This window comes from Osmerus mordax, chromosome 1 (assembly GCF_038355195.1).
Source record: "Osmerus mordax isolate fOsmMor3 chromosome 1, fOsmMor3.pri, whole genome shotgun sequence".
NCBI classification, from domain to species: Eukaryota; Metazoa; Chordata; class Actinopteri; order Osmeriformes; family Osmeridae; genus Osmerus; species Osmerus mordax.
Window position 1 is genome coordinate 16,707,790 of NC_090050.1, and position 22,304 is coordinate 16,730,093.

Below are 22,304 nucleotides of genomic sequence, written 5' to 3' on the forward strand. Positions count from 1 at the left end.
GAACTACCGATTAATGTTCTAGAATAAAAAGAGATTTTAGATAATACTTACCAACACCAGGTAATACATATTACCTGGTGTTAGTTGTTTTTTATCATTGATCATGCAATGTAGGCCTAATATATGAGCATGAGCTGACACAAACGAGAGAAAGCCCTTATGAATATAAATGTAATTGATTTATTTCATTTTATAAAAGCCCAACAGCAAAACAGATATAAATCAAGAAGTTCAGGGTCAGGGGACACAGATGATCTGGACTCATCTGATTCAGATCTTGTCATATTGTGAAGCACATACTGACTTTAATTTTACTTTTTGTTTCCTTCAGCTGCCTTCTTGATGTTACCAACACTGACTCATCAGATTAGAACACGCAGCATCATTTAAATATAGTAGATTAAAGGTTTCCCCCCAAATCCATAATGTAATTTTATCTTTACAAATAAACTGTAGAAGTATTTTAAAGGGATTTCAAATACAATTTGGCTAATATCTGATGGAAGTAGGTGTAGCAGTGTTCCCAAAAGTGAGGCCGGGTGTTGGTACTGTAATTCTGTAGACTAAATGATACTCCATATAAATACATATAACGTTAATTATAGTGAATTATATGCAATCATTAATAACAAGCAATCATCTTCCATCAACAACACTGCCATATCAAGCGTGTGTAATACTTTTTGAACCCATGTATAACTGTCAAGACATTGTGAACAATTTAGCCAAAACAATATTTTTGTTAACAGTTTGTTTTTACCATTTTAATTTAGAAAGTTCATAACATATTACCCATGTAGCAAGATTTTCAGTCAGGTGCATCACCCAACAGTAAGGTGTAAAAACACATTTCTAAAAAATAATCCAAAGTGTGTTTTCCCATTTTTCATTCCAGTTACAGTATCAATGGTCAGAGCAGATAAACTCAGTGGAAAAGTTAAGTTGTTCACTTAGATGTGAGGCTTTACCTTTGTGAATGTTTGTGTTTGGACTTGAGAATCCCCAGAATGGCATAGAACACCAACAAATGTGTATTCCACAAGTTTGGTGCATCCAATAAAAGATCATAATTAGATCCATCAGATTTATTTTGTGGGCTCAAAACCAGAAAAACATATGGGGACAAAAAAAACATTACAATTGGCAAATATGTAATTTCCTTTCCTAATTTTAAATGTTCTGTTATTTGGGGTGTTGGTATGAGTTTGCGTGTTTCCCAAAGACAGGTAGAATCTACTCTGCAGCCTCAGTCTCCTCAGTCGGCTGCCCAGTAGCTGTCTCAACTGTCTTGGAGGCCTGGCGGAGATAGAGGAGGAAGTAGATGAGAACATACAGAACAACAAAAAAGAGAATTGTTTCTTATTTAATAATAGTATAGTGTAGATAATAATAGTATTCAGGAAAAACAAAAATAACCTTCTTTTTCTTCTTCTTCTGTGTTTTGCGACTTGCTGAGCTCTGTAGTAGAGTCTAGAGTGGAAAAAATAACTTGTCATGCCTCAAGGTACTACAAGTCATGGGGTAATATTTGTGTTATTTATGTAGCGCAACAGTTTATTTAATAAAATGGATTGCGCCCCCTGTGCATTCCAGCAGTCCTGAATGTTGAATGTGTGTAGGCAGGCGGGTCTTACCATGAGTTCAGCATCCTGCACCTCGTGCTCTGACTTGTAGAGCTCAGGCTCAAAGGGTCCATTGGTGATTCTATGTGGGCCATTGGCCATCAGCAGCACTGTGAACTTAAACTGAGCCACACACTCTCCTGAGAGAGAAAGAACAAGACTGTCAGAACAAGAAAGTGGGAAAGGCCATGCATCCAGACACTGTGCAGGAGGGGAGAGAGAGCGAGACATACCTTCCTTGTCATTGAGCACGCTGAAAGGCTGTAGGAGCTCGTGTTTGGCACACTCCACCACACCCAGACGGGCCTTAGCTTCATCCTCAAATGCCCTGAGGTCAGGAGAACAGGAGAGCTTAAACATGAAACTTTCAAACAAAAAAAAACATTTGCATGGTGTCTGACTGCAAAGGAGAAAACAGAGTGATGTCATACTATACCTTAGGGTGAAAGGCATGGTGTCAAAACGTCGTTCCACCTCACTAAAGAACATGCGGGAGGTCTTCATCTTCAATCCATACTGCTTGCTGGGGTCCCTCTTATATATAGTTGTCCTCTGTCCTCCATCCCTGGCCTGGAAAGATAAGGAGGGGGGAAAAAGTAAGATTTTCTAGTAGAAATTCCGTTTTTTTGTACATTTCGGGTCAGGAATTTCTAAGAAAAGACGGTAAACTGATCTGAACACTCACTTTTCCTTCTCCAGTACTGATCAGCACATCAACAGCATATACCTCATGCACCTCAAACTCTGCCTTCTCGTGGTCCTTTCTGTCAATAGACGGTAATTGATAGTCATTGACACCAAGATTTTAAAGACAAAAAACCTATTCTTCTAAACTAGTCAGCCTATGGTCTACATAAAAAAGTAACACCTTACCTTTGCTGGTCTGTGGGGTTCTGAATGATAGTTTTTTCTCCATCGATGACATGTTGTTTTAGCTGATGAGACAGCATACCTTCAACAGAAATTTAAGATAAATCATAATCTTACAATTAATTTGCTTGGACTCATAAAGGAAAGTTTGACTCAATTTCCTCTATCTGGCAAACCAACTTTCTATTACAACATCTGAGCCTCACCCTCAATTGGTGAACATTTGAATGATTGGGCAATCTTGTTCCAAGCCTCTGTCACCTGAGAGTTCTGAGAAAACGATAAGAATAAAACTGACAATGAATGAAAACCAAATGTATTCATCAACCAAACTTGAAAAACTGGACATACTCAGTTGTGTGTACAGTTTTGGTTAGGTGTGAAACACTAGCAAAGGGGGTTGCTACCTGGTTGCCAGGTTTGACCAGGCGCAGAGCAGCTTCTGCACAAAGGTGAGCTGCTTTGATCACATCTGCTTTACGGCCTGTAACTGGAGTCTCCTAAAGTGGAGAGGGGGGGGGGGGGGGCAGAAGACAGGTTGGGGAAGACTTGTTACACACAGAGGGACTTCAAAGTGACAATTTCTACAGAGAATTTTCTTCCCTCACAAGAACATACCTTAGTGGCTCCAATAACAAAGCTATGAGCAACATTGGCAATGAAGCCGTCAATATGGACGCCAAGGTCACTAATAAAAAAGAAGAAACAGGTAGACACAGAAACTTGATCATCGGGATGAATAAAAGCTAAAGTGGGTAACACTTTCTCAGACCATCACAGTTGGGAACATCTTTGTGCTTAAGGACAATATTGGTTCATTGAATTTATAAATATCAATCACATTAAGCATTCAAAAAGTCATCTGCATACAGGTCTAGACAGAAAATGCATTTACCTAGTAGTAGGAACATGCCAAAGGGATATACCAAAGGGTGAAAGTTGTTGATGAGTCATGATAACCAACACATACTTACTATACTATAAGGTATTCTCTTGGCAGTACCACAGATAATTCCACTACTGTTCAGAGGTAGAACTTATTTAACAATATTTCTTTAGACATTAGATTTATTTGATTCAAGACATGACTGGGATGGTCAACATAGAGACAAAGACACAGTGGCAATCCAACAAGTAAGATGAAACAGCTATCTATCTACATGCATGTTATGTTCAGAGGCTATAGTGAAACCATCATTACAATTATGCCAAGTCAATAGGACTGATACAAGTAGACTTGGAATGCGAATACATTTTAACATGTCAAACCTTAATTGTCGTTTGCCACCATACACAGGGAGACAGGAGCTAATGCTTTAGACATCAGAAAGAAAACCCTTCAGACCCCTGATAACGCCACAAGAGAGAGACGAGCAAGACAACACACACTTGGGAGACTGGAGACACAAAGGACATAGGGGGAGGAATGTTACTATGGATGGAGGTGCCTACATTTTTACCAGATCCCCATCTTTAAGTGTGTAGTCAGGATCACTCTTCAGGGGAGAGAAGTGGCAAACACAGTTATTGACTGAGACGCTGGTGGGGAAGGCAATGCCTGGAAGAGGGAAGAAAGAACCACCAAATCTTCATTTGGAAATCAGCCACTTCGTGTGCATGTGTGTGTGAAAGAGATCTATCAAAATGTCCTACTAGTACTTTCAGACACCTAAGCAAAGTTCATGCCCCCTCTGAATCTGTGAAAATTCTACATCCAGATGATAACTGAACTCTTTCATGAGTGAAGCCCTGATGTGACCTACAAGAGTCCTTGCAAACAGTCTTATCTCTCTCTCTCTTATGTTATGAGCTCCATGTACTTCTCTCCTTGTCCTGACCCATGCCCCTCACCTTTCTTTATGTCTTTCTCCTTCTTGAAGACCTTCCCAGTCTCTGCCATGATATGAGCATCCCCCTTCACACACAGGCTGAGGACGGAAACCCCTGCTGTGGCTGCCTCCATCACCATTCGTAGGGCCTCTAAGTAACAGACAGGAGATGGGGTAATGTGTGAGATTGAACAATAAGAAAAGACGGAAAATAGCATATTTTATCCACAAAAATGACTGCATGATGAGGTAGGCTTACGTCTATGTTTTTGGTAGTGTCGGCATGTATAAAACATGTTAGGGCTACCTTTGAAAGTTACTACCTGCCTATTTAGTTAACTGCAAGTTAAAACAACGTTGGAATGTGGAAAGATGTGTTTAGTCAATTTTGCCTTTATTTGTCATTGTCAACTATTACTGAAGTAGCTAATACCTTTAGTTAGCAAGCTTAATTGCCCCAGACCCGAGTCCTGGGTCTTTATAAATCAGGAGGCAATGTCATTGGATAAACTTATTTTTTTGCGGTTATCGCAGCGGGTCTAATAACTGTTACAGTTCACGAAAAGTTTGAATGAAAACATAAAAAACGTTGCAAGTCGCTCCTTGGAGTTTTTGCAGTTGTGAGTTAGCGTAAGTTTCTATGGAAGGTGCTAGTCTTGGTGTAAACCAGCTCATTTAAACAGAGGAAGTTTGCTACCTAGCTAGCCAGCTAACTAGCTGGCTAGCTAGCAGCTCAGGGCCACATACAGCGGGAATAGCTACGGATACTACCGGAATAGTACAGTACAAGCTTGCTATGATCTGGATCAAATTAGAGGACTGCTTCATTATTAGATACCAAGCGCTAAGTGGGCTTCATTTTTTTTTTATTTTTTTTTATCAATTTCCATTTACTCTTAGCACGTTACTGAATTGAGACTGGCATGTCAAAGCAAAGCACATGGCTGCTCGATTGAGGTGACAGATAACTTAGCGTAGCTAGCTAGCAATCTACCAGTTATCTAGCTAGCTAGCAAGCTAGCAAGCTAACTACAAGCTGGTGGTGGTGCACGGCGCGACAGGCCAAGCATGTCACCTCATTCTTGTCACACACATTGCTACGATAACTTACGGTTGGCGATGTCACCTCCCATTTTATACTTGGTGACTACCAAATCCTCGGCGATAGTTTGCTCTTGTTCGTCATCAGACATTTTAACGGCGGATTTCTTTACAACTCAATGTGTTAAGTAACCCAACAGACACACTCCCAAGCTCCTAACTCTCCGATCTCTGGTCAGGTCTAAACCCACTAAGCCAGCCCCTTCTCCGCACATCCACCCACTTCAATGCTACGTAAAAGTTGCGTCACAAAAATTACAAACCGCCAAAATGCAGTTGCTCTAGTGAATCAGTAATAGTTTCATTCTTTACCATTTCCCGTAAGTTTGTCTTCACATAGTCGCACAATTAAGATTGTTCTAAACCCCAAACGTTAGTATTGAGACAGAATGGATAAATGTACTCATGTTCTTCGAGATTAGTCCACCCATAGGCCTACCTAGACTATTCAAATACTAGCCAGCTAAAAGCTTATCTAATAGTGGCCTACTCTTTCCAGCATGGAAAAGATGAGGATGTAGGATCAAACGCTCAATTTCAAACATATTGAAATAATTTATTTATTCTGAAACAAAAACAATATAATGTAAGATGAATGATTCTGTAAGTCATGAATAAAATGTATGAAAAAAGACAGTTGTTCAAATAAATTTTGTTCTTACATAATGCACTACAAATACAACAAAGCTTGTAATCTGGCCATTTATAGTAGTGTAGGCTAATCTGCACTCAGTCCCTTTATTGGTTGTACGGTTTTAATACCAGAGTTAGCACAAAAAACACACAATGGAAATGTAAACTTGTAACAGACACATAATAAAAAAAAAAAAAAGTTACACACAGATCCAACATTACTTTCATTCACTATATTTGGATTGCTTGCATTTGTCTTGTTCCTTCATTATTTTCATGGAAATGCCACAGCTACATGCTTCTTATCTCTTACTTTAGCCTCACGTCCGCAATGCATTGGGCTTTAAGAACAATCTGCTGTGCCAGTAGTCTGGATTGTCAAAAGACTGATCTCCGCCACCAGGCTCCCCAACCCCAGCACGCACTTTCACGTAGGTCCCAACCCCAGGGTGCTGAGTCCCCTGCCTACCAAAGGCACCCTCATCTTCTCCCTGCATGTTTTGGTACTCGACTGAGTTCCCAGCTCCAAGGACCGCCATGGAGTCCATCTCCTCATACGCATACTCCTCCTCCTCATCCTCTCCTTGCAGCCTCAATCCATCCCTGCCACGAAGAGCCTGATGCAGTCTGGGCTGGCTGTTAGTGTACTGATAGTCATTCTCTACATATTCATTTTCTACAGCCTCTTTCTTAACTTTACGTCTAACTTTCAGACGCACCTCTGCAGTTTCACTGGGTTTAGGGACATCTGGACTTGGGGGGTCGTTGGTTTCTGTTTCAACACTTCTAATGTCCATGTACTCATATTCAACCTCACCAGAACCCTGCTCTTCGATGTTGTCTGAATCATAACTGTCTTCTGTATTCTGGTTGTCATAATTTTTGGTTTGGCCATCACTGCCCTGACAACCAGATGTACGGTTACCTGTGCACTCTGTGCCTAGTGGTGTTAATGAGGAGCCTGATCTCTTATTCATCTTTAACCACTGTGCGCCATCTTTAGGGTGACTAGGATGTTGTCTGGTTGTCTGGAGAGATATCATGCATGCCTGTTTGTTCATATACTCATATTCTTCACTGGCACTGTCTGGGTCCTCTAATAGTCCTGAGGAGCGCTGGGGTAACTTGGACAATGTTCTCTCGTGAGGCAGGGTGACTTGAGAGGTGGAGAGTAGTAGGCTTTCTGGAATAATAATTACAGAGATTTGGATGAGTTATATGAAAAGGAACATTACATTTTTTCACATACTTGCCATCTACACTCATATTATATTGGTGTACTTGTAAGCAAGTTAGTTACACTGGCTCAGAATAATTGAGACATACTGTATATATATATATATAAAATATATATATTTGTATTATTATTTACAATACATATATTATACACCCATTTATCTTTAGGAAAACCATGTGTGGGCTCTGTAAGTACCTCTCTCGAGGCTGTCTCCTAGACCAGGGAGCACATATCCATTGTGGTCCTCCTCCCCCCCTGTATCTGGGGAGAATGTCTCTGGCGGCCCCCCTGACATGCTGTCTCTCTGAGACATGTAGGCACTGTCTTCTCGATGTCGCTTCCTCCTGAGGCTGCCAGCTAATGAGACGTCCTCGCTCATCTCGAGCTCCACCACGGTGCCCCGGCCCTCAGAGCTCTCAGACACGGTGCGAGCAGAGTTAAGGCGAGAACGCGATGGCCACATGTACTGTATACAAGAATAGAAAAGATACTTATGTGTATGTAATGATAGACATTTGTCAGTAATACATCAATAGGATACAGGGTGGATAACAGATGAAGATGAGAGACCAACCTGTCCTGGATTTTCAACACCTGGGGTCATGGGCAGGTACCCTGCCATGCTGGAAATCCCCTTAAGAATAAAACAGAATGGGATGGATTAGGGACATGAATATCTGGTAATCTGTCTATAACATACCCCATATGTATCTATATACATATTGTATAGATAGAATGTGATGAAGTGATATAATGGCCCTTCACCCACCCTGTGGCTATCCATTCTGGAGAGGCGAGGGAGACTCTTGGACTGTGACATGTAGTGAGGAGGCGTGGCCATGCCAGATTCCAGCCCCTCCTCATCCAATCCTTGTAGCTCTCCATGTAGGTCGCCCAGCTCTGGTCCCCGCTGCTGTGCCTCATCCAGACCTGAGTCTGACAAGCTGCAGTCCCCCTGGTGGTGATAAATAGCAACCACAAATGGCTCATGTAGAAGTAACACATCCATTACCAGGTAAATGAGACAATCCCCAATTTAGTTTTATTTCTCCTCATTCTTAAACCTACCTTGATTACCAGGTAACGGGGTGGGTCTCTTGCCATTCTGGTGAATTCATTGGCCAACTCCTTAAAGGTTGGACGGACATTCTCATCAATCATCCAACCTAAGAAGAAGAAAAAGAGACCAAGGACAACGTGAGAATGTATAAATACCAGTTATTGAACATTAATGAGTGTAGATGTATTCTATAATTCTCGAATGCTAGAATGCTAGTCTGAGTGCTGGACAGAGGAATTGAGGATGAGGGAGTATGGTTGCTTACACTTGACCATGACCATATAGACGTCTATGGTGCAGATTTGGGGCTGGGACAGACGTTCGCCCTTCTCCAGCAGATCCGGTACTTCCTGTGGACGCATTGTCGTGTAGGGCTCAGCCCCATAGGACATCATCTCCCACACGGTCACACCTGCAAGGAAGAAATGTTGACATGAAGTGTGTTCTTTTTTAAGTTGTAATCATGATAGTTCAACTGTCATGCATTTAGACTCACCATAGCTCCAGACATCACTCTGATGTGTGTATCTGCGGAATAAGATGCTTTCCAGAGCCATCCACTTGATAGGTGCCTGTGGTCAGAGAAGAAAGTATGTAAGTATGCTCTCTTTTAGAGAAGACAGAAAAGTCCATGTTTTTTGAGAAAAAAGGGGGGCATTTTGAACCACTGATGAGAACCGATCACCACATATTATATAAACGTAACTGATAAAGTTACTGATAGGACAATAAGGTTTTCCTTGTGGAAGGTACCACTCAGGACCAGAATCATCAACGGTGTCATTTGAGCACGGCTAACATCAATGAGGACTCTCTGGTAACAGTATGTTTCCCTACAGGGAGTAGCCATTTCAATACAAACCTTGGACTCATTGTAAAAGTACTTCTTGTCGTCAGGGTAGAGCAAGTCTGCGATGCCGTAGTCAGAGATCTGGACGATGAAGTCATTCTTCAGAAGCACGTTCCTGGCTGCCAGGTTCCTATGGACCATCCTGTGTTCTTCCAGGTAATACATACCCTGTAGGGGGAGAGATAGATGACACGTCACAAATACCATTCATATACACACAAATACCATTCATATACACACATGAATTCAAAGACATACAGATACACACAGAACATGTCTCACCTTGGCAATCTGCACACACCAATTGAGTAATCTCTGAGGGTTAAGGCTGTCTTTTTGATGCCTGATGTGCTCCAATAAGGATCCCTGTGTGCTGAGCTGGGTGACAAGCTGCATACTGGCACCTGGACAGATGCCCAGGAGCCGGACCACATGAGCATGGTCTAGACTGCCCATTGCCAACATATGCTGCAGGTGTTACAAGGGATCATCAGTAAACACATTTACTGATGTGTGTACACAATATGTGTGAAAATATATCTGGTATAATGTGTTGGTTCTCTCACATCAGTGATTTCATGGAAGGCCTGTCGGCCCGTGCGATCATGAATAGTCTTGATGGCAACTGGGAGCTTCACTGAGTCTCCCTCTGGCATCCATACCCCCTGAGAGAGGTGGAGAAACCGACAGAGAAGAAGAGAGAGGGATAAGCATATACTGTAGTGACAAAGGAGTGAGCCAAAGGTCTCATACCTCTACATTCAACACTGGAGATTAATAGTAGTGAGGATATTGAATAGGTTTGCATAAAAAATCGGGAGACAGATCACTAACATAGTCCCAGTTTGCTTATGTCCTACCTTGTGGACAGAGCCAAACACTCCAGTTCCCAGCAGCTTGATTTTACGGAGCTCTGTGATCTTCAGGATACGAGCATGAACTTTGACTCCTTTATCACTGGGATCTAATGGCTCGAAACTCTGAACACACACACACACCCAGAAAACATGTTAGCGCATGTGCACTGTTACAGTACTAAGCTCACACCCACTCTTTTCTCTGACTCACCTCTCCACTTGCCATGTATCTCCTCATAGCCCTCTTGCGGCGGATAGCAAGGCTGCGGCGGTACAAAACACTCATGATGAAGATTGAGGTGCCAACAAAGCACGCTAATATCACCCCCAAAACGATTCCTGTCGTGGCTCGGCTGGATGGAGACACAATGGGAGAAATGTCAGTCTATGAGTTTTTAACATGAAAGGTTTTGGTTCCTGGGTTCTCCTTTTATTACAAAGGAAGAGATATTGATAATCTTGCACAAACCCTCACCTAGAGGTGGATCTGTCAGGCTCCAGACAGTCCTCAATGCCTGGGCCTAAGCACCTAGATGTACAGAGCGCAGAATAGTTTAACACACACACAGTCAGAAAGACAAACACACACACACACAAGCATAATGACATAATCTCTCACCCCAGGGTACAGTTGAGGTGGCAGGGTTCACATTGGCGTTGATAGTTTGGGTACTTAAAGATGAGCCCCTTCTCTGACATCACCCCCTCAGGACACATGGACACACAGTGAGGACCGTCCTTCAGACTGGCACACACAACACACTCATCTGCACCCTGAAGAAAGAGGGGGGAGAAAAAAACATACAGTAATGCACAGAATGTCTACAACATATTTTAAAATGTAAGTCACAATTTGGTGACACCACTTGGTGGCAGTAGTGTACAAAGAGCTGAATGGACGGAAGTCGTGGAAGTGTGACTTGTCTTATAACAAGGGCATAGGTTTGTTTTCAAATGTGGGTGGGACAGCTTTTTTTTATAACTGCGGATGCGGGTGTGAAATAAAATTGTCTTCATAAAAAGTAGGGTGCAGATTTGCCATTTTCAAAAAGTGTACATACATAACATGTTTCATGAAACCTATGTCCTTGTCTTGTAGACATTTTGAAAAGACAAGGTTGGTGGTGGAGGACATACCGGGCCTGTACAGGTGGGTTGTCCTGTCTGGACCTCACACTCAGAGTGACAGGATATGCACTCGCCTTCTTGACTAGCAAACTCACGTCCATCTCTGGGAAGACAGAGAAAAGTTTACAACACAAAAACACACACATTTAGTCATTGGGTGGGGTGAAGTGCCTTGCCTAAGGACACAACATCATTGGCACAGCTGGGAATCGAACCGGTAACCTTCAAATTACTAGCCCGACTCCCTAACCGCTCAGCCACCTGACTTCCCTGGACACATTTGCTGTATATATTTGGACACATTTAATGTATATATTATGTACATTCTGCTTGATGAAGGGATGAGTACACTACTGACCCTGATAGAAATTTGCACATTGGGACGCATGTGCCTCCTCGGCTGTAGTTCTTACAGGAGAGACACTGGTTGGGCCCAGGACCCCAACATCCCTCAGAAGAACACAAGGCGTCACACACGTGGCCCTCTGCAACTACACACATGGAATACAGAAAACATGATGACAGGCTGTGAACATTATGTAAACATTTAATGTATCAATAAAAACAATAATACATACTGCATGACACATTTCATACGTTTTATACATGACACACACACACACACTGTCCCTTCCCCTTTCATTACCACAGTGGATCTGTGGTTGGTTTTCCTTGATGTCGATGTTCTTGTGGCGGCGCATGGGCCGAGAGCTACTGTTGAAGAGGCGTGTCCAGTTGACTGTGTCATGGTAACACAGCTGGCTGTTTCCTGTGATGTAGACACCGCCGTCGTTGATCCTGTGTAGCGAGCGCAGACCCAGGGAGGTCAGGGTAGGGATCCTCATCACCAGCAGTGAGTAACCCCTGAGCACGAAGAGGAGTAGGGTAGGGGTTACCATGGCAACGTGACGGCAGGAATAAAGAGGGGCCAGAGGGGTCAGGAAACAGCCAAATCAAACAAAGGTCAAAGGATTCAGACACGCACAATTATGATGGAAAAGAAAACAATTGACAGAATCAGTCACCAAAATGAAATCATTGGATTTGTTCATTCATAATGCGATGAGAGTGTACACACAGTCCAGCTGCTTCACAACCATCCCATACTCCCTCATTGGCCTATATAATGACCATATTAAGAGCAATAGACATATAAAAAGAAATGAGTAAATATCCCACCACCACCAATTGATTTGTCGTGTCTTGGATGTTTCTTTAAAGGAATATGTTATATTAGTAAAAGGTCAGCAATAGCTTGTTTTGGTTAAAAGGTCTTGTGATTATCAATAAGAGGAACCAGGAAGCCCAGTGCAACACATGACACACTACTGTACCTTTTAGAGCTCACTCCTCTAATGTAGCCAACAGGGGGAAGACATAGGGAGCCATGAGAGGGGGTACAGGAGATGACACAACATGACAATAAGACACAGGACATGCATGTCATGGAGATGTGATATGTATGGAGTCATACAACATCGACAATAAGACACAGGACATGCATGTCAAGGAGATGTGATATGTATGGAGTCATACAACATGCCAATAAGACACAGGACATGCATTTCATGGAGATGTGATAAGTATGGAGTGATACAACATGACAATAAGACACAGGACATGCATTTCATGGAGATGTGATATGTATGGAGTGATACAACATGACAATAAGACACAGGACATGCATTTCATGGAGATGTGATATGTATGGAGTGATACAACATGACAATAAGGCACAGGACATGCATGTCAAGGAGATGTGATATGTATGGAGTCATACAACATGCCAATAAGACACAGGACATGCATTTCATGGAGATGTGATAAGTATGGAGTGATACAACATGACAATAAGACACAGGACATGCATTTCATGGAGATGTGATATGTATGGAGTGATACAACATGACAATAAGACACAGGACATGCATTTCATGGAGATGTGATATGTATGGAGTGATACAACATGACAATAAGGCACAGGACATACATGTCAAGGTTTAGTCTACAATGCAACGCAAAATGCAACGCAAAACAAAAGGCTACGTTATTGGTCCAGGTGACATTGTGCAATAGGAAAAACTTCAGTTCTAAATAATAAGGATAGAAGTCAAATGATTGGTTACCTGTAGAGCTTTCTTCCTTGTATGGTTGACAGGTTGGAGAACACAGACAGATCAGACATACTTTCAGGCCATGACTGAATACTCAAAATATCTGGGAATTGGAGATATGATATAAGATTCAAAGAAGGGCATAAACATCTTGGAACTTACTGGAATAAAGACTTTCCAACGAGCCACACATGCAAACAGACTCACACATACCTGTGATCTCTCTCACTGTTTTAAATATTTTCAGTTTCTCTGGATCCAGAGCTGCGATGTTTTCGTAAGGATCACTTTACAAAAAAAAAGATATTTTGGACAGGGAGTAATATTTGAATGACAAGAACAGTAATATACAGTAATATAGTACCTTTGGAGGTAGCCAATTTACAACTTTGATTCTGTCACTACAGTTTCTTACCCTTTTATTCCGGTAACCAGGAAATGTAGGCTTCCCTGAATCTTGGTGCAGTTAATGAAGCTGTCAATATTCCTAGAGTCCACTGTCTGTCTTTTGTCTGTGCCTGTACCAATACAAGCTAAAGGAAAAGTGGAGAGGGCAGGGGGAGGAGAGGAGAGAACAATATATCTGTCAATAGGATTGCTATTGGGGCCAATGAGTGAGGAATTGTTACATAGGAGTATGTGTAAGATACCTTTAGGACAGAGGCCTCCACAAGGCTCACATCTCTTCACTCCTTTCTTCTCCACCTCCATCTTATTAAGGGGGCAGCTGCTGACACAAGAGCTCCCATCTACCACAAAGTTGGCTGTGAGGAAAACAGAGAATGAGTGAAAAGAATAAGAACTCTTTAGATAACAAATTAAAGCTACAGTGAAATAGAGAACAAAAGGCTTATAAACTTGATGTTTGAGATACGAGTTGTGATGGTGTGTAGTGGGTGAAGTAGTTTGTCTGAGAACTTACGGGGACACTGGGCCACACATATGGAGCCGTATTGATACTTGGCATTAGGGTTGTCCTCCACTTTAAAGGTGTGCTTGTTGTAGATAAGGGTCTGGGGACACTGGGGTACACAGGAGCCGGAGTTGTTGAAGTTTCTACAAGCCTGGGAGAGAATTTACATTTACATTTATTCAATTAGCAGACGCTTTTATCCAAAGCGACTTCCAAGAGAGAGCTTAACAAAAGTGCATAGGTCACTGATCATAACAACGAGATAGCCCCAAACATTGCGGGTAGCCAAAACATGAAGCATACATTGTGAATTGTATTGATAACATACAGTAGCTCACATATTTAGATGTGTTTGTGTGTGTGTGTGCGTGTATCTGTATGTGTGTGTGTGTGTTTGTATAATGCACCATAGCAGACTCACAAAGCAATCTGTATCAAGGGGTCCAGTGCATCCTCCTGCACACTCCATATGACAGCACTCACTGGGGCTTTTACCAAAACAGCGGCCGTTACATTGGGGGGCACACACTGTCTTGGTCACTGAAAAAAAAGATGCCAGTTAAAACAGTTGCACTTAAAACTCACGATAAAGTGTAAGTACAGTACTTTAACTCACATCAGGAAGGTGTTGTTCTGAGAGCATTATGAGAGACTTACATATTTGGCAGGTTTCATTGCTGGACCCCCAGCAAGTGCCCCCACACTCCTCATCACAAGATGCTGAAATAGAAGACACATTACCAAAACCAAGTTAGAAATAATTTGTACTAATTAAGCTGGTCTCCTTCACTAAAGTTTCAATAAAGGTAAAAATTCTTCAAAAGAAACTTTACTCTAGATGTTCATTAAAAAACATTGAGTCCCAGGTCTAGCCAGCATTAACTACTGTCCTCACCTATGGGTCCATTATCATTAATTATGACCTCTGAAGCTCCATCCTTCACTATGTCCAGCCAGTTCACCTGAGGGGAGTAGCTAAGGAATTTATTATGGATGATCTGGACGCCTCCCTCCAGTATTTCTGTGGAGGTAACAAACACATACAATCACAACCACAAACACCAACACACACACACACAGACACAAGACATACATATGTACTACAGTTAAAAGTGATAGTGATAATCACTAAAACATGGCAGAACATGTGTATGGATAACAGATCAAAATCTGGTGTGAATAAAGGCCTTCTGCTTATATTTTAACTGACAGTTGATACATGTTATGGAACATTGCAAGGACTTCCCATTAGGAATTTGCTCACACCTGACGCACTCATGTATGTGCTCTTCTACAAACTAACAGCTTCTTAGAGGGTGTGTTTAGCTATGTGGGTGTGGGAGTGCCAACAGTTAACATCCAACTGGCCTGGCAGGCTCTCATTCTGTCCAGCCTCCCACACACAAGAATCAGAATCAGAATGGGATTTATTCGCCATGAAAGTTTGCACAGACAATGAATTTGCTTTGGCAGGAAGGTGCATACAATAAACATATAGGGACCTAAAATTTAAATATGTGGACTATCTATACTAAGGTTACATAAACTAGCAGTGCTAAGTGGAATTAGAATTCAATAAAATATACAATAAAATAAAATATAAGTTGCAAGCACGTACACACTATGACTAACATACTGCCAGTCAAGTCAGAGTGGGAAGCCTTTAGTAACATACTGTTGATCATGTCATAACAACAATTGCTTGTTGTTTTAATGTGTGTGTGTTTTTATGTTCCTTTAAAGTGTGTTTACCTGTGAGGTGTGTGAGCCCCAGTTCCTGAAGCCCGTACTGGCCGTCCTTCTGGTAATTGACAAGGACTGCGAGGGCAAAGCGCCCCTCATACAGAGTGGTACCTCTGATGACTCTCAGCTGGTCCAAGGGCAGCCGGCGGAATTGGTTAATACCTATCAGAATGTAGCCTGTCACTTCCCTGATAGACTGTGGGGGAGTTGGGAGGAATAATTAAGAGTGAGTATATAGAGATATAGAAGATTACACTAAGACAAGTCTGTTATTTTTGTATGTCAGCAGAGCTCAATAATTTTAAATAATGTATCGAAACGCTTGTTACCAGTATTGTGTATGATAAGCTAGCTACTCAGCCACAGTTGGTTTACACCTTGGTTTAGTCATGGCAGTGCACTATGGCAGTGCAACAATGTGGTGGGATGAGGGACTTGTGCACACTAGTCAGTGACATCACTCTCTAGAAACAGTAATAACAGGCCTGTTTTGGTCCACCAACTTGGGCCTGAAACAGTTGGTCTGAGAGAGGTTGGTACTGCATAGGTAGCCATTACTGCACAGCTATTTCTTGCACACACGCAACTCACCTTCAGAAAAGAGATATCTCGCCAGTGTTCCATCATGGTGATCTCCAGGTTACCCATGACAATCTCGCAACCAGTGTACATCTCCTTCATTAGTTTGTATTGCGTTTCAGAATCTCCTGTCACACTCAGGGAATTTTTGGTGCCAGTACATATCACCACTAAGGAGAAAAAATACAGTGATTTTGTTATCAAATTAATCTATAATTCCAAGACCAATGTCAATGTTAAATTCCCTGTGGCATTTCTGAACAAAACTAACATTGCTGCCAGTTTCATTGCTAATCGTTGTGTCTTGTTCTTAATTGCTTGGACTACTAGTCAGTACTGAGGCAAATTATGTGATTTATGTTATATCCAGTGATAGAGTACAGGGTAGGCCTTTCTCTGCTGCGAACATACTAGGCCTTGTTTACAGACATTTACAGAGTTCAGTCATTCAATGTCACTTAAACAGAGACTGCTTTGCTATTCAAATCTCAACCAGATGTCAACAGGGAGACAGAGAAAGAGAGAGAGAGAGAGAGAGAGAGAGAGAGAGAGAGAGAGAGAGAGAGAGAGAGAGAGAGAGAGAGAGAGAGAGAGAGAGAGAGAGAGATGGAGAGGAAGAAGGAGAATCTGTTTTATAATCCATTTTAAATGTTAAGTGTGTGTTTGTCACAAGGAAGTCAGTTGGTCAGGAAAAACAATCAGTGAAACCGGAGCAGGTGATTCTCCAGAGAGCATGGCTGTGCATGATAACAGTTCAATGAGCAGGTGAAAATGCCATAAAGTCCAGATAGCAGCCACTTTATTGTATTTGTGAGGCAGGAGATAGGGTCACAGGTGTTGTTAGCTCCACACTGAAGAATGTGAACCTCGACATTGATCCTCACCCACATCTCAGGGCTTTGGCTATGTGTCAGAGCTCATGGTACATTCCTGAGCACTTGTTGGCTTCCACTGGCTTGCATGAGAAGATATTGGTGCTCTTATCCATGATCAGGCATGTTACAAAGCAATTGTGCTCTGAAGTGTACTGTACATTGACCAATACGTTTTTTATCACAGCCCAACCTAGGCTAAGTACTGGGCGCAGCCAGCTATCAGTGGATGGCTGAAGCTGTTGACAGTAAATGTCTTGAGGTGCCCTTAGTCCTGGACATTTGTACCTGTATAAGGTATACTCCAATAGATGAAAATGTGTTGCAAACACAATGGTTGCACAGACAAGATCCAAGGCAATGTTACATTTTCAAAACATCCCCAAAGGAATGGGCACATTCTGCATTATGAAGAAGACACCCCAACCCCCCAACCCCCCCCCCCCCCACACACACACACACACACACATACCCGACACACAGAGACACAGCTAAATACATGAGTAACATACAACACTGCAGCTGCAGAAGTTAAGAATCTCAATAGGATGAGTGGGTTCCCCCTCTCAAAGAGGTACTTTCAGTGTTTGCAGATGGATAACACAGGGGGAGAGAAAGGGGTGGAGTTCATATAATGCACTCTCACATACAAAGTCACACACATACACACACGCACAATGGCCCCATTTTGAAAGGGGCGCTAAAACAAGTCTTGTAGTACATCAAGATTCCTGTCCAAGCCCGCCCTCTCTTCTTTTCTCTCTCATTTATTTCTCTCTCAAAATCTCAAACCGATACTGTACACAGACTGACTTAATTCTCATTTGTTTAAATCTCAGATTTGTTTCAATCTGACTCATCATCACTCTTTGTTCTTTCTCCATCTGAGTGTCTCGTTTTGTGTCGTGTATATGAAGTCACAGCTTCAAATGCAATAGGGCGTAACCTAAAACACATTAAAACATTTAGCAGTGCCAGAGGACCAAGGTCAGGTTTAGCTGTCATTTTATTCAGCTGTTTCCAAGGTTTCCAGACTCAAAAAAGAGAAGGGATAAGAAAAGAGAGGGTAAAAGAAGAAAAGAGGGAGGATATAAACAAGCTCAATAAAGCCATAGCAGTGGAGAGTGAGGTAAACTGAAACTTGGCACAGTACACCAAGAGATTACTGCATACCTCTCTAACTCTCTTTCACACACACACACACACACACACACACACACACACACACACACACACACACACACACACACACACACACAAACACAAACAAACACACAGAGATATGCAGAGATATATGCACACTGACACCTCTGTATAACATCTATACATTACAACATAAAAGTTTAATCTTGTTGCACAGAAATGTTTGGATGTTTACAACGCTACAATACCTGCTTCACCAAATGGAAAGACAAGGTATTTCAACAATGGGAAACAGGAGTTACACAAGAGTTGTAAAGTAGTAAAGAACAAATAGTAAACACCACAAAATTGTCTCTGGAAATGACCGCATTGTACATTAGTTCTTTGTAGAAGTGAAAAACAACCCAATCAAAGTCCTTCATGTTCAATCATCATCCAGATGTATAGGGACTAGTTTGAAGGGTCCTCAAATCAGAGCATGCCTAAGGTCTGAATTATATTTTCTACGTAAGAAAATCTGGTTGAATAGGACATACCCTTCACAGTGAATAATTGAAATGAGAGAAAGAGAGAAAGAGAGAAAGAGTTTAAGAAGATATAACATTTTAAGGAGACGGAGATATAGTGTAACTAAGCCAAGTGTGAGATAAGGTAATCTTTTATGTCGTACCAATTGTCCTTATCTCTCAACCTCATGGTGTAATAACACTGGTCTTGCAATCTAGATACAACCAACCCTGTGCCCTGTCCCTAATTCTAAACAGACTGCAAGGCCACCAACAGAGATGACTACATGAGTACAGAGGGCAGGAGTAAAGAGTATTACTTATAAAAGAAATTAGGTCAGAAACCCATCATTGAAATAAACTATAACACCTTGTGACAACTATTTCTGAGCATGTTTTAGGTATTATTTTGTAAATACCTAAAACGTAAATGTAATAATAAACCATAACACCTTGTGACAACTATTTCTGAGCATGTTTTAGGTATTATTTTGTAAATACCTAAAACGTAAATGCTGAATAGTTCTGAACCAGGGGGCATTAAAATTGTGCAGTATATGTGATGGATCAAAATCCCAAATCATTGTTCTGCTATGAGTTCATAGGTTCGGACGCTGAATCTATTTACCTCAGTGTATTTCCCTGAACTGATGCCAAGGGCTCTGTCGCCTAAGGTCTGCCCCCTCCCTGACCGGTTTCTGACATTGTTTACCTGTAGTGAAATGCACCACCTTATTTACCTACTGCCAGACAATGCAGCCTTCATGGAGCCAAAGTTCAGCTTGTGTTCACCACCCAGACAGATTCCAAGCACAACATCTCAATCCCTCTACACACATAAATACACACACACTGATTCATTTGGGATTTGCTGCAGAGATTGCAACTGCCAATAGACTGGAGACCAATTCAAGTGCATTAAGAGCAAAAAAGGCACAAAAACCCTCAAACTATGTCTCAGCATGTTCTAGGAAGGAACTCCTTTTTTGTTTGCTAGTTATAGCAGTGAGCATAGTAAGTGTGGACACAATAGAATCACAGACAATTGAGACAAACATAGCCAAGAAGCAGGCAGAGTACTGAGAGAGGCAGTTGAGTCACTGAAAACAGGTTTTCCACCAATCAAACTGGTTCTGTCTCTAGGGTCTGAATGACAGCACCCCTGATTTCATTGTGAGAGAGAATGTAAAAGCCTTTTGAAGTTGTTTTCCACTTTACAAAACAGATGCCACTTAACTAACACATTAATTATGAATTAAACAGTGACAGTAACCGTTTACACATTTATTTTATCCGCAACTTCAATGCTAGTCATTCATTTGGGGTTTAAGTCCATTTGTCCATACTATTCTTCAAAATGGAACACTTTAAGGACTGTTAGATCTGAGTTTAGTTAAATCTGGATCCAGGGGGTAATTTATTTCTTTGATATGAGGTGGGGGGTTGTTGTTTTATCGGAAATTATCTCGTTTCTCAGGTTGACCTATACATATTGCCCAGTTTTCAGCATAAGTACACTGGTCATATACATTGAAATAAATCAATTATCTAAACACTTCTGGACCTACCTTCCTGGGTCTGAGCACCGGAAGACCGGAGAAACAATGGTAGCGCGACGCATAGGGTGAGCACCTGCCGGAGTACAAGCATCCTTATTCCAAACACTGGTCCTGTTTAGCAAACATAACGAACTGAAGAAAATACCGGAGGACCTTTTTCTTCTTGTTTGTTCAGTTAGTTCATTTATTAAAATAAATCAATTGAACTATCACTAAGTATATGTCCTCATATCTCAACAACAGAGGCGTTTCAACTATTCGCAACAAAAATTTTTTTACGAAAGTGCAGTCTCTTGAGTGTAACGAGCATATGCTTCTACGCAAATGTAAATGGTTACGAGTAGGCTTGTCACAAGCTATGGAATCTCACAACTTCTTCGATGAGTAAAACCATAGTCACTGATTGGCGAGATGTGTAACCAATCAGAGGCAGAAGCGACTGGTTTCCTTGAGTTGCATGAATTACATTTAAATAACAGATTTGATCAGATGGATGTAGATATTAAATAATAGGAGCAAGTTGATTTGTCAATGTGACAATTAACCATTCTGTAATATATCGTGCATGTTACATGGTAGACAACACTAAAATCATTAGATCTTTGTAATGTTCATCTGAATAGCTTAATTACTGGATATTTGTTTCAACATGCTACAATCAATAAGCTGTATAGGCTAACTGTCTATGTAATCAACAGCTTCGACATGGTTTTGGCTTCCTAACTCCGTGCAGAGTCCTTGTCTGGAGGAGAAAGCTGTCGGACCACCATTGACAATCTGCCGGTTTGAGCCTACATAGCTGACAAGCGCCGCAGTTCACCATGAAGGGCCGTATTGTACCCCGGTATCAGCAACTGGTTTTAATCACTCTTTCTTTGAAGGGTGCTGGACCAGAGAAATCACAATGGCCACATTGTCCACTGGTCAATTTGACTTTTCAACCCCTACAAACGCGCGTACAGAGGGGGCAAACAAAAAAGCATTCTCTAATTTGCGTCACTGAAAGCTATACTCAAATTTCATATAACATGTTATTGTTGTATGAATACGCAATGATAATATAATGGATCATTATTTAATCCACGTCAAAATAAATCTCTTGTGATGAACAGAAGTGTAATAAACTATCCTTTGAAAAAAAGTTATATATATATTACAAAATTCACAATCCAATGAGAATCATATTTTGACACTTGATTTTCCTTGTTTACTTATAGTTCTACAGTCCAGAAAAATCAAAAAGAGAAATTAACTGTGGTAGAGCATGGAAGCAGGACAAGAAGTACATTGTTTGAGTTGAGACTAATTTGTAGTTTGGCAAGACAAAGAACAACATCTCCCCTTGTTGTCTTGTACCTTGAGCTTATGCAAACAGTCTTTATGGGTGAGTAAGCCAACCAGAAGGCTTCCTTGGAACTTGCTCTTCCTGTACTTCCTGTCTGTGTATGTGTGTTTGTGCATAAGTGTGTCTTTTTCAGTATGTGTGTGTAAACCTGTGTGTGAATGTGTGTGATAGAGGAACAGACAGGTGCTGATAAAACAGAGTAAAAGTTATTTCAGATTTGACAAACAGCTTGCCCTGACTGATTCACCTACACAAAATGCATTTCCTGGCAAAAAAAACTTGAACCTTGACACTGACTAATACATAGCATTATAATATATATGATTATACATCCTTTATATAC

General features: G+C 41.4%; 2 protein-coding genes across 3 annotated transcripts; both read right to left on the reverse strand.

Annotated features, from left to right (window-relative positions):
* Positions 1 to 749: 749 nt before the first annotated feature.
* Positions 750 to 5,605, reverse strand: pa2g4a (proliferation-associated 2G4, a). The gene is made up of 13 exons (XM_067242699.1): positions 5,433 to 5,605; positions 4,344 to 4,472; positions 3,945 to 4,050; positions 3,111 to 3,180; positions 2,900 to 2,992; positions 2,699 to 2,762; positions 2,496 to 2,574; positions 2,308 to 2,386; positions 2,059 to 2,192; positions 1,856 to 1,950; positions 1,635 to 1,762; positions 1,417 to 1,470; positions 750 to 1,296 (listed from the first exon to the last, which is right to left on the reverse strand). The coding sequence occupies exons 1-13, from the start codon at positions 5,512 to 5,514 to the stop codon at positions 1,234 to 1,236; spliced, it is 1,176 nt and encodes a 391-aa protein (XP_067098800.1). The 5' UTR covers positions 5,515 to 5,605; the 3' UTR covers positions 750 to 1,233.
* A 358-nt stretch (positions 5,606 to 5,963) lies between these two features.
* On the reverse strand, positions 5,964 to 20,925 carry erbb3a (erb-b2 receptor tyrosine kinase 3a). Of its 2 annotated transcripts, XM_067255085.1 has the most exons (29): positions 20,626 to 20,925; positions 16,549 to 16,706; positions 15,967 to 16,153; positions 15,110 to 15,235; positions 14,872 to 14,934; positions 14,636 to 14,754; positions 14,224 to 14,365; positions 13,952 to 14,065; positions 13,717 to 13,834; positions 13,515 to 13,588; positions 13,314 to 13,404; positions 12,522 to 12,539; positions 11,834 to 12,051; positions 11,546 to 11,678; positions 11,197 to 11,290; positions 10,679 to 10,833; positions 10,535 to 10,588; positions 10,271 to 10,412; positions 10,063 to 10,182; positions 9,769 to 9,867; positions 9,485 to 9,670; positions 9,215 to 9,370; positions 8,849 to 8,924; positions 8,618 to 8,764; positions 8,361 to 8,458; positions 8,062 to 8,247; positions 7,867 to 7,926; positions 7,488 to 7,758; positions 5,964 to 7,238 (listed from the first exon to the last, which is right to left on the reverse strand). In XM_067255085.1, the coding sequence occupies exons 1-29, from the start codon at positions 20,705 to 20,707 to the stop codon at positions 6,376 to 6,378; spliced, it is 4,350 nt and encodes a 1,449-aa protein (XP_067111186.1). In that variant the 5' UTR covers positions 20,708 to 20,925; the 3' UTR covers positions 5,964 to 6,375. The 2 variants fall into 2 exon arrangements, with proteins under 2 accessions (XP_067111186.1, XP_067111193.1); XM_067255092.1 differs by lacking the exon at positions 12,522 to 12,539.
* Between the last annotated feature and the right edge of the window lie 1,379 nt (positions 20,926 to 22,304).